At 39.0% G+C, this 13,835-nt stretch overlaps 1 protein-coding gene across 1 annotated transcript in view; it reads right to left on the reverse strand.

Moving 5' to 3' along the window:
* Positions 1-1,354: 1,354 nt before the first annotated feature.
* The window catches only part of TBX20 (T-box transcription factor 20), a 35,842-nt gene continuing 23,361 nt past the window's right edge, over positions 1,355-13,835 (reverse strand). Inside the window, exons 7-8 of the mRNA XM_042888785.1 lie at positions 10,245-10,354; positions 1,355-6,368 (exon numbers count right to left, since the gene is read on the reverse strand). Of these exons, the coding sequence (XP_042744719.1) occupies positions 6,028-6,368; positions 10,245-10,354 (451 nt within the window). The 3' untranslated portion in view covers positions 1,355-6,027. The remainder of the gene's footprint in view (positions 6,369-10,244; positions 10,355-13,835) is intronic.

Genomic DNA, 13,835 nt, shown 5'->3' on the forward strand with positions numbered 1-13,835 from the left:
TGTTCATTAGGACCTCACAGCTCTTCTACCATGTCAGGTTTCCCTGTAAGTCAACAACTCCTGTGAACTAGCTGCAAAAAAAGGCTCTACAGCTGATCTCAATTTGAGGATAAAACTGAACTGCAGGTGTGTAATGGAAACCTTTGGAGCAACACAAGGTTTTTTGTTAGAACCTCTTCAAGGTATGGCTCTTGCAAAAAGCTTGAAGGCACCTCTTTGGTTGTCTTAAGACTAGATAGGCTCTACTTGCACCCTTCTCCAGTAATGTATGCTTAACCCGTTCCTAAAGACTTCTATTTCCTTATCTACTCTAGGCAGTATGGTGTTTCATTATCCCTCTTCTTTGAATATCTAAGATATCTCAAGTGGCCCTCCCATGCTTTAGTAGGTTATGTAAATAGAAATAAAATGCTACTGAATAAAAGCCTATTTAAAACCTGTGGTAGATATGGAGAATTCCTTCCTTCCTTCTTTACATTCTATGTACATTGAAGACTTTATCACATCTCCCTGTTGTTCTAACTTTTCCAGGCTAAACAGACCAAATTCTTTTCAATTTTCTTCTCAGAGAGTGTTTTCTAGGTCTCTGTCTATTGGGAATCCTGGGATCCCCATATTTCAACTATTTAGTTGTACTCCAGTGGCTAAAATAGCAATTTCTCTGAATGTAAAGACAGGGCCCTTTGAAAGAACTATTTCTATAACGATATGCAAACTACAGCTATAGTTAACTACTGTACAGCAATCCTCCACGTGTTGGATTTAGGATTGAGACAAACTTTTGCAACCTTCTGTGTGAAAAATCTGTTGTTTGTTCCACTGCACTTAGCGTCACAGTTAGAGGGAAAAGAACAGAGGCAGAAGGCTTTGGCTAAATAAGAATGATATATCAAAACACCCAATATTTTAATGAAAGAAACTGAATATCCACACATTTGCACTTCTGTACAATTTGGTGATATATATATATATATAATTTTAAGCTGTTTACAAATAACATTTAATGCTTCAAATATTACATAATGTTGATATTATATTTCTAGCAGAAATAAATATATTGCACTTGAAAAGAAACTTTTCATTAGATGTTGCTTCATAGTTTATGTCCATAACTTCTTTTTCCATAAAAAGATTTCCCCCTCCCCACCCCCTACACACAAACACACACTTCAGTACATGGTGAATGTGCTCACGCAACGCATCATAAACAACAAAGTCAACACAGCAAACAGCAGAACTGTGGTACATTCTGTTAAAGAGATTACATCCAGTTTTTACCTTCCTTACTTTTAAAACAAATCTTTCCTCATGTTTCTGAAGGTACAATTGGAAAAAAAAAAAACGATTTAAATAAAGAAAAAAAAAAAAGTTGTTTAAATGTGCTAAAGGTAAAATACAGCAAACTGTATTTTTTGTCCTTAAAGTATTATAAGAAGTTAATTCAAAGTTTATTTAAATCGCTGCTTAGTTTCTTTTAGGAAGATAAAGGAAAAGAAGTTGTTATGTTATAAACTAAAGACTATATTTGGGGACAGTTTATCACAGAGTCAGTACATAAACCCTCTGGCCAGCAAGTAAATAGTACAGAAACCACATCTTCTGCAGCAGAAAGCACTCTGTAAGGAACGGTGAGAAAAACATCTCAGCAAAATGAAACACTATCTTGCAGTGAGTGAACATCACCCCTCTGCAGATGATGAGCATAAAGCTCTGAGGCCAAGGCTTCCTTCCAGATAAGGAGCCCAAAACGTTACACTGATCTCACCGTCTCTCTACCCCTTATCCAGGAAGGAATTACCACAGCTTCATTACCTCCCAGTTTTGGAAAGCTCCCCATGTTTTTGCAATATTTTTCCTTGATATTTCTGTTTCTTTATGGCATACACGTGCATACAGAGGATGCAGCATATAATCAAGTTGCCAGCCCAAGCTTTTTTCAATTTAGAAGAGATTCGTTTTCAAATACCAATTAATGTTTGTTGGATGCTGGAAGCTGCACCACCTTCACACGAATACCTGTTCGTACAGTGTCACAACCTTCAGGTGCACACTGCATGTGTGTATCCTTTATCCAAGAATGAAGCCTTCTGGGGAAAATTTTTCCATTGCATTTTTTAGGCTGCACTACGATGATGTTAGGTATCATAGAGCACACTATAGCTGAGCTCGTAAAGAAGCATTTCCATTAAAAACTGCACCTTTATCCACTTAGTGTGTGACTGTTTGCCTGTTTCTATCTGAAGAGTACCCTGAAACCAGCAGGACTGAATTTTTATCTTTTAGAGTTCCTCGGGCCACGTAAACCAGCACCACAAAACAAACAGCCAAATTTCTAGCTCCAAAACTAGAAGAAAAAAAATATGTATAGAACATGTTTATGTCAGTTCTGTTAGTCTTGGGATGCTTTTGTTGGATAAAAGACCTAAGGCTGTTAACTGTCTTTGGATAAAAGGGTAATCCAGAAAACACCCAAAAGTACTTTTAACGCTTTGGAAGGTAATCTTATCATGCTTTATGAAAAGCACATTCAGGCATGTTCTCTCCACCCTTCTTCAATAAAACAATAATAAAGAAAAGAACCACTAAGCAGCACCAGTTTGCTCAGCCAAGATAGCTCGTAAAGGTGAAGAGCACTTCTCATGGGATATAAAACGTGAATTATATTGGAAAATAAACTCTAGATTACATTTGGCATTCCTAGAACATCGACCAGCAACAGATGTTCTATCCTGAAAGTGATAGAATTGTGACAGCAGTACAGCAGTTCCTTCAATAAATTACTGAGTTATTTTGAAAGTAGTGCAATTTGAAGCAAAACTATTTTCTTCTTTAACCAGTTAATGACACATTTACATTAATGCTTTTTTCAGTTATGCACTCAGTGCTGAAGCTGACTAATAGCTGTTTTTCAGTCTGTTCTGCAAAGTTCCTGTATTGCTGCTATCATAACCACCATCCATGCAGACAGACTTTGTTTTTAGGAAAGAATGTAAATATGAATGAAATCCTGTCTTGCTTACAGTCAAGAAATTTCTCACTAAAGAGGAGCAGGAATTTCATGGTGGAATCACTCACCCTGGAAACAATCTCATGGAAGGGTGAGAAGAAATTAGGTGGAGAGAAGGTCCTGAGCCTTGACCTGACTGGGAAAATCAGGCTGTGGATTTGACAGATAATTCTGCAGAAGCCTTTCTTGGTCATCTCCAAAGTAAACCTCATCACAGAAAATTTGGAAGGTGTTGGCCTTGCCCGGTTTTTATACAGGGAAGAAGTCTACTGCCATCTTTTTCAGGTATGCTACACATTTTACTTACACCAAATGAAAGACAAATGCTTTTCATTATTTTTGTAAATGATGTCAAAATCGGGTTTCATTCCTTCAAGAAGAACCTGGAGCATTTTCTCTGAAGCAGAACCAGGGGAATTTTTACATGCCAAATATTGGTGTTTTTAGAGCTGAGATTGGAGAAGGGCTAAAAATTGTACGGTTTATTTCTCCAAATTTGACTCACAAAGGAAGGACAGGTCAACGTATGGGCAGTGTTTAGATAAATTGAACAGCTTGCCTAAACCAAGTTACCTGTTGCAAACTTATTTCTGAAGCCATAAGAAAGCTGCCTTCCTCCTACTTGACCCCTTTCTAGCATGAGTATCAGGATTAAAGCTACTGGTTTGATTTCTGGACTTAACCGTATTCATTGCAGCTTCAGATAAGTTAATGGAGCTGCAAAAGGAAATAGATATGAGAAACAGAACTTCCCCACAGGCTGTAAAGAACTTCACCACAGAACCTTCGTACAGCTGTGTGCTTTTTTTTGTTTGTTTTTTTAAACAGAAGTCAAGCAGTTGAAGAAGAGACATTAAAGTTTCCTTCCAAATCTCCCCTGAAATTTTTATGCCTGTAGAATTGGATATTTGCTTAAGGAGGTATTTTCTTGCAGCACTCTTCTAGTATAATCTAGATTTTTTCAGTATCATGTAATTTCATGAAAAATAGTATTATTATGTTAGAACAGGCCATGAGCACGCTCAACCTTGCAACGTGCACTTTCCAGATGAATCTATAGCAAAATTTAATGTTTAGATATATCAAGACAATTTGGTCACTGTCTGATTCTAAGCCACTTAAAAACTGCAGAGGTTGGCTCATGTTTTTACAGACCTGCTTGTAGTAGTGCTAAACCCAGAGACTGCAAATAGAGGTTTGGTTTCACTCACGTGCAGAGCACAAAAGTTGCCGGTTTTTCCCAGGTCATTTTTTATTAGCATGCCCAACAATGAGTAAAGGGAAAATTAGGATGATACAGCAAATGACTAAGGGGATTGTGATGGCCAATTTGCGAGATCTTAAATTCAACTACTGGAAAATACATAGACGGTCCTTATCTTTCAATGTATGCACTGGCCTATAATAGAAGCTGGGAGAAGTCTGGGATGTTGTCACTGCTGTCTGTGACCAAGCTGGTATAATGAGGCACTGGGACAACAACAGAAGCTGGTGACCTGCCCTGCACTTCACTCAGTGGACTGCACTATACTTCTCATTTTATGTCACCAACATCCACTGGTCAAGAGTAGAGGAGAATAGTGCCAAAATGTCTTTCTATCTGTTCCAGCTCTACACTAATCTTTTATTATGTAAGATTGAATTGCAAGTCCTTTTTTTACTAATAGATGTTACCACTGCAACTTGGATGCAACAACACACAGAAAGTCTGTGTTGACTCATTTACAGGCAGAAAACCAGCATCACACCAGTTCTCTTTTCAACAGTGCAAAGGATTCATGCTAACTCTCTGCAGAGGTCATTTTTTCCTATGAATCCACAGATCTTCTGTTGCATCAAACACAACGTACTAGAAAAAGTGGGCAGTATTTTCAGTGAGAACTCTTCTCACTAACTAAAATAAGGCAGATGTGAATAAAAAAAAAAATTATAGGCAAACCTCGTCAATGATATTTTCAAGTCCCAGGAAACTGGGACTTGAAAAACTCAAAAGTACAACTCTTGTGTCTTGGCCAAACAGCTTGTCTAGCAACACCTATGACCAAGAAAACAGAATAAGTAGAAAGACACTCCAAGATATTATTTTTGTATGAATCTACTGATTATTGATCTAGAGTCTAGATATAGACTGATCTAACCTGAAATACTGCTAAATAATGGTACTCATTTGCAGCTGGACGTATGGCAAGCACAGCAGCAAACAGTAGCTTTGGCTTAAAAATTTAGTGTCTTGAGTTTCTAAGTTTAAAAGCAACAGATTTTCTAAAACTCAGTGTTTTCCTTCATCATATCTTAATGGACTGCTAAATTGCTCCTCCTAGGATATGAGAGAAGCAGAACAGAATGCATCATTACTGCTTCCGGCCTGTAACACAGTTCTTCTCAGAACTGTTAAGTGTTTTGTGAAAGAAACAAAGAAAGATCAAAGAAAGAAAGAAATACTTGCTAATGATTTTCTCTATGAGATTATAGTAGCAATTATAAAATACTGCTCTTGGTGAATAAAAGCCAGACTTTTAAAAAGGACAGTGGCCTTTCTCCACTTTGTCCCATTCCTATTCCCATAGCCTAAAACATGCTCAAAGTTACAGGGATACATTTTTCTGTTTAGATGCTCATTAGTCACAAGAAGAGGTGAGGATGAATAAGAGTATTGCCTTTTTCAGAATCCTTCTAGCATACAGAAAAAGACTTATACACAATTAATTTGTACACTGCTGCATGAACATAGTCTCTTTCCACGAGGCTTAACGAACCTTTGGAACAACCTGCACATGACCAGAAATCCTGGGAACTCTGGGATCTGTTTTGACTGTGTTACACATAGGTCTGTGAGCAGCTCCAAGCTGCGTGCTCTCTTCTTGTGATCCCTCAATGGAGGAATCAATCTCCACAAAGCATTTTCTTAGCTGGTTTGAGTTCAGCAGTCTCCCACCGCAGGCCTTTTGAGAAGGTCCCTTATATTTTTTCATACCAAGCTTGCACATTTAAAATCTTATGCTTCTGTCATCTTACATCAGTCATACAAACGGTGTCATGACTGCGGAGGAGTGACGCAGTCCCTGGATGGCTGCATAAGGACCCTGCTGAAAGTAATGGTGGTACCTTGGCATGTGGAAAGAAGGGAAAGTGGGGCCAGTACCTTGCATGGAGCTGGCTATCGCAGAGGGCGTTAGAGGCATTCCCAAGCGGCTGTAGGGAGGCAAGGATCCTTGGATTGGATGAGGAATAGGCGTAGCAATGGATGCAGTGCTGGTACCCAGGGCACTCAAAGACTGGGGATGCTGAAATCCAGGAAAACTGGTTGACGAGGATACCCAGGAACTGAGGGACAGGTTATCAGATGTTGTAAAAGCTGATCCTGCAAATGAAGAGAAAGAACGCCTGACGTTTGCACTGCAATATACAAAGCTGGTAGAAGAGCAAAAAGAGGAAAATAATTTTTCACAGTAAGGCTTTATGAGTTGCCACTGGAAATACTTCCCAAATTCTTCTATCTCTTCACTGCATCTTTCTTTACATAGTAATTTGCCATTTAGTCTCCTTTATCCCTAACCTTAGACAAACTCCTTTACAGGAAGCTGGTTGCAGTTGGCTTGAACAGCAAAATCATTTTTACCCATTGGACATTTTTGGTATGAAACACCTTGCAATGGCAGGAACAAACACTGATGCACCTACTGCAACATGGAATCACCCTGCATCAGATCCCTGTGTTAAAACATGTTTGTGGTTTTTACAACAGACCTTCAGTAGAACTGATTAAATTCTGAAATCTCAGTCTGGTAAAGCATAAGAAAATATCATTTGCATTACAAGTTATTGGGTTTTGTTTTGCTAGTTTCATTGGCTCTTTTTTTTTTTTCATTTAGCACCAGGAAAGCATGTCAGCCATGCTTTCAACAGCATGTCAAGATGCAGATCTTTCCACTCAAATTTAGGTTTTCCAAAAAGCTCTAAAGTGTCAGAACATTCTTCTTATTTTTCCAACTGTGTATAGTGCTCTGTGGAACAGCAGCAATGCTGAATTATATTGAGATGCTGTTTTTTAGTACACAAAAATATGATAAACTTATTCCCAAGATAAATATGTACTTTTAATCCAGTGACTGTGGTTTCTTTGATATTTTTTCCATCTGAAGAGTTCCAAAAATTTCTGTTTACACAAGTTTTCTCCCTCTAAATCTTTTTCTCCAAAAGTGGCAGAATCTTATTTATTTTGACAGGTTTTTTTGTTGTTTTGTTGTTTTTTTTTGGGGGGGGGGCGAGGAAAATCAATGGATAGTTTGTGTTGGTAATTATACACAGTCATTTTCAAATAGTCTGATGAAGATATTGCCCCTCACTTCTGCTGTTCTTCTCAGCATCTGGTTATCATCAGATGCCTGGCTTCTAGAGATGGGGGGATAAAACAAAATCCTATAAATACACTCTTAATTTTATTCCTATTCAAACAAAAGTTCAACTTCTGTCCCTTCTGTATTTTATTTCTTGTCCAACCGCGTCCATTGAGAAAATGTTTCTTACTTTAAAAATAAATGTACTGGCAATTCTATTTATTTATTTTTTTTTCCAAAACATAATTTCAAGCCAGTAATGCAAAATGTCCAGAGAAGAATTTTTGCAGTTGTTATTACAGGTATTAGTTTCATAAATCTGGCTTTTAGAAGACAGGTTCATCTGAACAATAAAACAAAGAAATATAAAGACATCCATTTTTTTTTAAGATGCCTGTCTAGCAGTCATGGTCATGTACTCAAAATCGTGGCAAAGAACAACAGAAAGAAAAGACATAATACTATGATAATAATACATAAATGTAATCAGAGATTCTCAAATCAGAAAGAGTGCTGCTTTTGATTAATTCCTTCTCTGCCTAATGGAACGAGTGAAACGGCGCAGTAAGAGGAAGCAGAAATGGTGTCCATTCAGCAATAGGAATGGACTTGAACCAGATCCTGAACCCACCACAGAACCAAATCCTAACTGCTGGGAAATCAGGATCCAGAGCCAAACTGTACGGATAACAACACGCTCACAGGCCAGAGCAAAACCCATTAGAAATCAAGGAGTATCGGAGCATTATTGCGCTAGTGGGAAAGCTGGCTGTAAATCCGGATTTCAGCAGAAGTTGTACATCTGGCTCCGGTTCAGGTGGCTGCCATCAACCCTGAGTGTGAATGCTGGAGGACAGGCACCCAGACACCGCGCACTGAGGAGTTTTAATTTGATTTATTTCATGTCTGTTAATTCCTTTGGAAACAGACTTTCTGTGATAAACATACTACTGAAGGCTCGCCATTTCTATCTTTAGGCAGCTGAAATGGGCTGAGATGAGAAGGCTCAGGATGAGTGTTGAAGTAATTAGAAATATATCGCAGTGATAAACTTTCTTCTTTCTACACAGAACCAAGTATATGATTACTTCTCCTGAGAAACATCCAGAAATGCCCATTTCTCCTCCAACTACAATGGTCCCCAATTGCAATTTAGTATTCCAAGAAGTCTCACACGTCACATCTGCTGTTACCAAATAAATGTTTTCCAATAATCCTACACTGAGATTCTTACACACACCACCCAGCAGCACGCGTGTATTTAGCTGTTAGTTCTCACGTGTCTGGAAGGACACACCTCCATTTTGTGTTTTAAACTGCATCAGAAGAAATAAGTGTCTGAGGAGTTTCAGTGAAATAATTATTTCTCTATATATCTTGGAGGACTTTTTATTTTTTAAAGATACCAGACCTAAACAGAGAGTGAAAGCAGCACAAGTTAATTATTTGTAAAGGCAGCGTGTGTAACTGTTCTGGTTGCCCCAGAGAGTTGGGTCCCAGCATATGGCTCCCACATTAGAGAAAAGTTGGTTGCCATAACTCGTCATCTTCCTCACATACATGTCCTGTTGCAAGCAAATGCAGAAGTGTGCCCTGCATATATTTTACAAAAAATACATTTTAATAACTTGTTCTATCCTCCTGTTACACCTTCCTCCACCATTCTCTTCAGAATGGCTCTGACTGCCAGCACTCACTCTAATACTCACCTTTCTGACTCTGTCAGTCTCAAAGAAATACATCAGCCCGGGGAGAAACACAGATCTTGGAGGGAAGGTGCCTTGCTCTGCACTTTTGTCAAGTGAAAAATGTATGCTGTTCTCAACAATAAGTGTCCTAGGATCTAAGGAGACATAACACAAGGTAGTCCCCCAGAAGAATTTGCAAGGATGGCATCGTACCAGCTAAGGAGTTACTCTAGGAACTCCATAATCTATGGAACTACTCTCAGAATAGATGTGTGTGAACACACCCAACTAATCACATTTTGTTGAAGAGCGAGTTGTAGTTAAAAATAAGTGTGTTTTCCCTGCACAAGTCTAAATAGTTTATGCCCAGAAATAATGCTCTTATCTTAGCAACGCTGTATGAAGTTAGAGGACAAGACAAGGGCACTGCCAGTCAGAAGGCAAATAGAACTGCCTTACCTCAAGTGGCTGCTGCATATCAGACAGGTCACAAAGTCAACATGCAAAGCACACTGTAGCACAAGTTTATGCTAGTCAGCAGTATGGATCTATTTCCAGTGGCAAATTATGGCAGATGTGATTTGTCCCCACAAAGTAACCCCACAAAGAACAATTTTGTGTTACTACTACTTTTGTGACTGCTAAAGCAGACAAACCTGAAGTACTTGAGGTGAAATGCACAAGTAGTAAGGACACACTTTAGAAACTACTAGACAAATAATTACATGTCAGTTCACCAGGCAGCTATGGACTTCTCTCCCTGTAGAAGCAAAGCAAGCTAACCACAGGCTGGTTGAATGTGATCTGAACCAAATCCTTTGCTGGCAGCAAAGGGCACATCTGCATGGTACTTTACAGCTGATGCTGAGACCCAGCTTTCAAGTTCTACAAAAGGGTGGTTATCTGAGATTGCACTCAGCACTACAGCAATGAAGTTGTCTGTTTTTCAGCTCTCTTGAAATGGAAACAGCAGTAATTTTCTTCTGATGGCAGTTTAGATATATATGCATTTCTAGAGCTGTCTCCTCAGTGAGCCACCCACTGCAATCCATAGGCATATCAAATGTCCAACAGAGCAATACGGGAATAAGTATTCTTCTTTGTGGATTTGTAGCAGAGACAGACACCAAAGAAATGCTTCAGAGTACCACAGCACTGGCCATGATCCTGCTTTTCTTAAGCACAGTTTACCTCATGAGCAGATTTTCCTACCTCTGCTTTGCGTTGCCTGGCTGTCATCTCCCAGATCATCTTCTCCACCATAGGTTCGAATTGGGGATCGGGCATAGGAATGCTTTTGGATAAGGCTCTCCACACTTTCTCTGTGAAAGGAAACAACATACTACATCAATAACATCCTAAACAGCTCCTTATCTGTTTCACAGGATAACCCAAGTCGTCAGCCTCTGTTTGGCAGCAGCAGTTTAACCCTTGGAATATGAAAATAGTTGGGTTAAAAACAGTGAACATGCTGCCTTTTTCCTGCCCAAATCACACCTTTCTCACACAAGCTCTCCAAAGTAATTTACCAAAAAGGTTACCTCACCGCATGTTGCTGGAAACACCATACTTGGCCTGTGGTGTTTTAACATCAGTGATCACCTCTTAGTGCATGGTGCTGCTTCTTCAGCAGCCAAACTAGTGTAAGTTTCTTGCTACAGTACCTGAGGAAGGTCTCAGACAGCAAATACAAGACCAGAACTCCTTACCAGTGTGAAAATGCAAGCAATAAAACCTGTGCCCCGGATCTGTTAATGCTCAGTGACCAGTCCAGGTTCAGACACACGACTCAGTTCCTTTCAAACAAATTTCTGTGACACATGTAGCCGCTTCATCTGGCATCCTCTGTTTTCCTGAAATTAGGGGCACGAGAATGATCTATCCGGAGACAGCTAACCTCTTAACATGTCCTCTCCACACCAGGGCTCAGGCCAATTTGCAGCAGGAAGTCTGCAGACAGTACAGATCTCGTGCAGCATCTATTCTGGGAGGGTAGAAGTGTCTGCCAGGCTCATGCCTTGCCAATGGCACAATGCACTGAATTCACCCACACAATTTTTTAAATAGAAGGAAGGCATATCTGCCTGATAAGCCATAGCAGTCTGTAGGGAAGATCCAACCACATACCCAGCGTGTTTCCGTGTAAGTAGGTGGCATTCTACCAAAGATGAATCTAACCTAGGCACAATTTCAAAACGTGTCTGACTTCTGTTCCCATTTAAGAAATTTAAGCAGTGACAGCTGCTTAAAACTGCAGCTCCATGAAGATTCTGTCGAGCTCACCGTTTGTGTGTTCGCATTTCTTAATGCCCTTCGCTATGAGAGAGTGGCTGTTGCAGAAATTCCAAGAAAAAACATTTTCTAAGTAACAGGGTAAATCACAACGGCACATGTTTTCCTCTCCTGCAAAAAGCCCATTATAGTCATTTTGTCCTTGGTCTATCACTGGTATCATTACTTATGCTAGTCTCCTCGGAAAAAAATATAAATAAAAAGTGGATCTTATCAAAATGATTTACTTGTGTCAGGACTGGAAGGGGACTGAAAGCAATGGCAGTTCCTACATGGAGGATGATATAATTAAATTACTGCCTTTTAAGTGATTGAAAACAGTAGGCATATCGGGGCTATCTCAAAGAAGACTTTACAAAGAAAAAGACAGATGGTATTGTTTACATTATGTACCGAATGCCTCTTGATTTTTTTTTTCCAGTACAATGTGAAGTGCAACGAATTTTACTTAACTAAACAGACTATCTCAAATGAATGCAGAATTAACAAATAACAAATCAGACCAGTGTTTTCTAATTGATTTAGATGCCGGTCTATGTATTCAGAACCAAATAATTACTAATCTCTAAAGGTCTGAAAAATAACTGTAATTCGGGTGATTGCCTGTATTGTCTCTATTGACTGCATTTCTAGTAAGGGTCTGCTTATAATGACAGGCATTCCCGCAATATTCGGATGCAATGGAAAGACTACATACTCTAGTTCAAGTGCAGTGGGCCGAGTTCATCTCTAACCTCATTGGATCAGTTGGGGGATAAATTCACCCCAATAAATTTATGTTTGAATTACCTGCGGGGATTTAGAGTTAAATCAAATGCCCATGATTATTACAGACTAAATTTTTTCCAGATGGGTCTGTATGCAAGACAGAGTATTCTATTATTCTATACGGTTGTCTTCTTTTAAAGGAAAGAGATGACTTCTTAGTGAACCCTGTACCTGTAAAGTCCGAAAACAAAGAAGTATAAGGTTTGTTTGTTTATTTGTTTTTAATGTTGTAATGTTGCAGGTCATATGCTAAAATTTTAGAAGATTAATCTCACTTACTGGCACAAGAGGCCAGGTTTTTTTGGCAGAAGAAATGGTTTGAACATATTGGATAAGGGAAAGAAATTCACTTTGCAAAAGCAGTTCCTTTTGTGCATCTGGGACTTAAAGCTCAACATTTAATGCACTTATCTAGCCTAACTATGCTGGTGATTTAAGGTGTAACTTCATCACACCTAGTAATTTTTCATTTTGGACGTTGAAGCTTTGATTTATATCATGGATGCATGAGATTCACACCAGGATTTAGATACCTGGCCCCCACAGTGGACATTCTCTTTTTGCACACACACCTGCTGCATTTACAACTCTACACAGACCTGACAAAACACAAAACCATAAGCAGGAGAACACCTAGGCATGGAAAAGGAAACAAAGAGAAGCAAGAAGCGGTGCATTTTTTCCACACATGGAGCTTATCTCTGAGTTCTCCAATCTAGCAAAACAAGAGCTGAAATCTGCACTCAGGTTTTCCCCATCTGGCACAAGTGACCTAACGACCAAATCAAGGGATAACCTTTGCTTCTCTGTGTGTTTCAAAGGAAAGAGGTGGTGACATTTGCACGAGGCTCGACTATTTCACACTCAGAGACCACCACTCAGAGGTCAAGTCTTCCCAGAAAAGAAAATGGTTGGAACTCATCTAATCTGAGGAAACATGTAAAGTTTCCCACAGAGGTTGGAAAGAGAAGATTAAACTCTTCAACTCATTTCAAACAGAGGTACTACTTGCTCTGAAGTAGATGTGTAAGAGAAAGCTAAACTTACACAGCAGGCTTTAAGTGGCTGTGAAATCTTGTTCAGAATGGACACACAAAAAAGAATATGATGCCCTATAGAGTGGGCCAATAAAATAAACATTTTTTCTGAAGTCTCAAAATGTAATTGTAATAATAATATGAAAAGACTTATTTATTTAAACCTATGGCTTTACAGTTCCCTATGCAACATCTTCATATTTTGCTATCTGCCTGAAGAGGAAAGTGATTTCCAGTTGCTCCATATTTTTTTTTACCTGGGCTATTCAATTTGTGATCTCTCATTATCTAATACTTAGATCTAACAATTTGCATCTTTTAATGCAACTTAAAATGCTACAGTTTCTTTTACGAGCAATAATCTTGATTTCTGAGGAACCAAAACCTATCAGCAGGATACCAGAAGGATGTGTTCTTTCTGTCAAACCCTTTTCTGTGACCTACCAACAATTTTCATTCTTCCAGAATTCTCCTCAACTCACAGTTCCATCATGAATACTCTGAGGAGGTAATAAACAATTACACAGGCATGATATATTACTGTGATTTTAGCTACATTACATGTGCAATTGGATAACAGCAGATGACAAGCTGGAGAAGAGCAAGTTAGGAGCTGAAGGTGAAGGAAAAAAAAAATCACGTGCCAAATGGAGAGGAAAAAAACAAGCACTTATTGGCTACCACACCCTCCAAGGAAATACTAAGG

This window comes from Lagopus leucura, unplaced genomic scaffold (genome assembly GCF_019238085.1).
Source record: "Lagopus leucura isolate 7727_CA_CO unplaced genomic scaffold, USGS_WTPT01 Super-Scaffold_100157, whole genome shotgun sequence".
Lineage (NCBI taxonomy): Eukaryota > Metazoa > Chordata > Aves > Galliformes > Phasianidae > Lagopus > Lagopus leucura.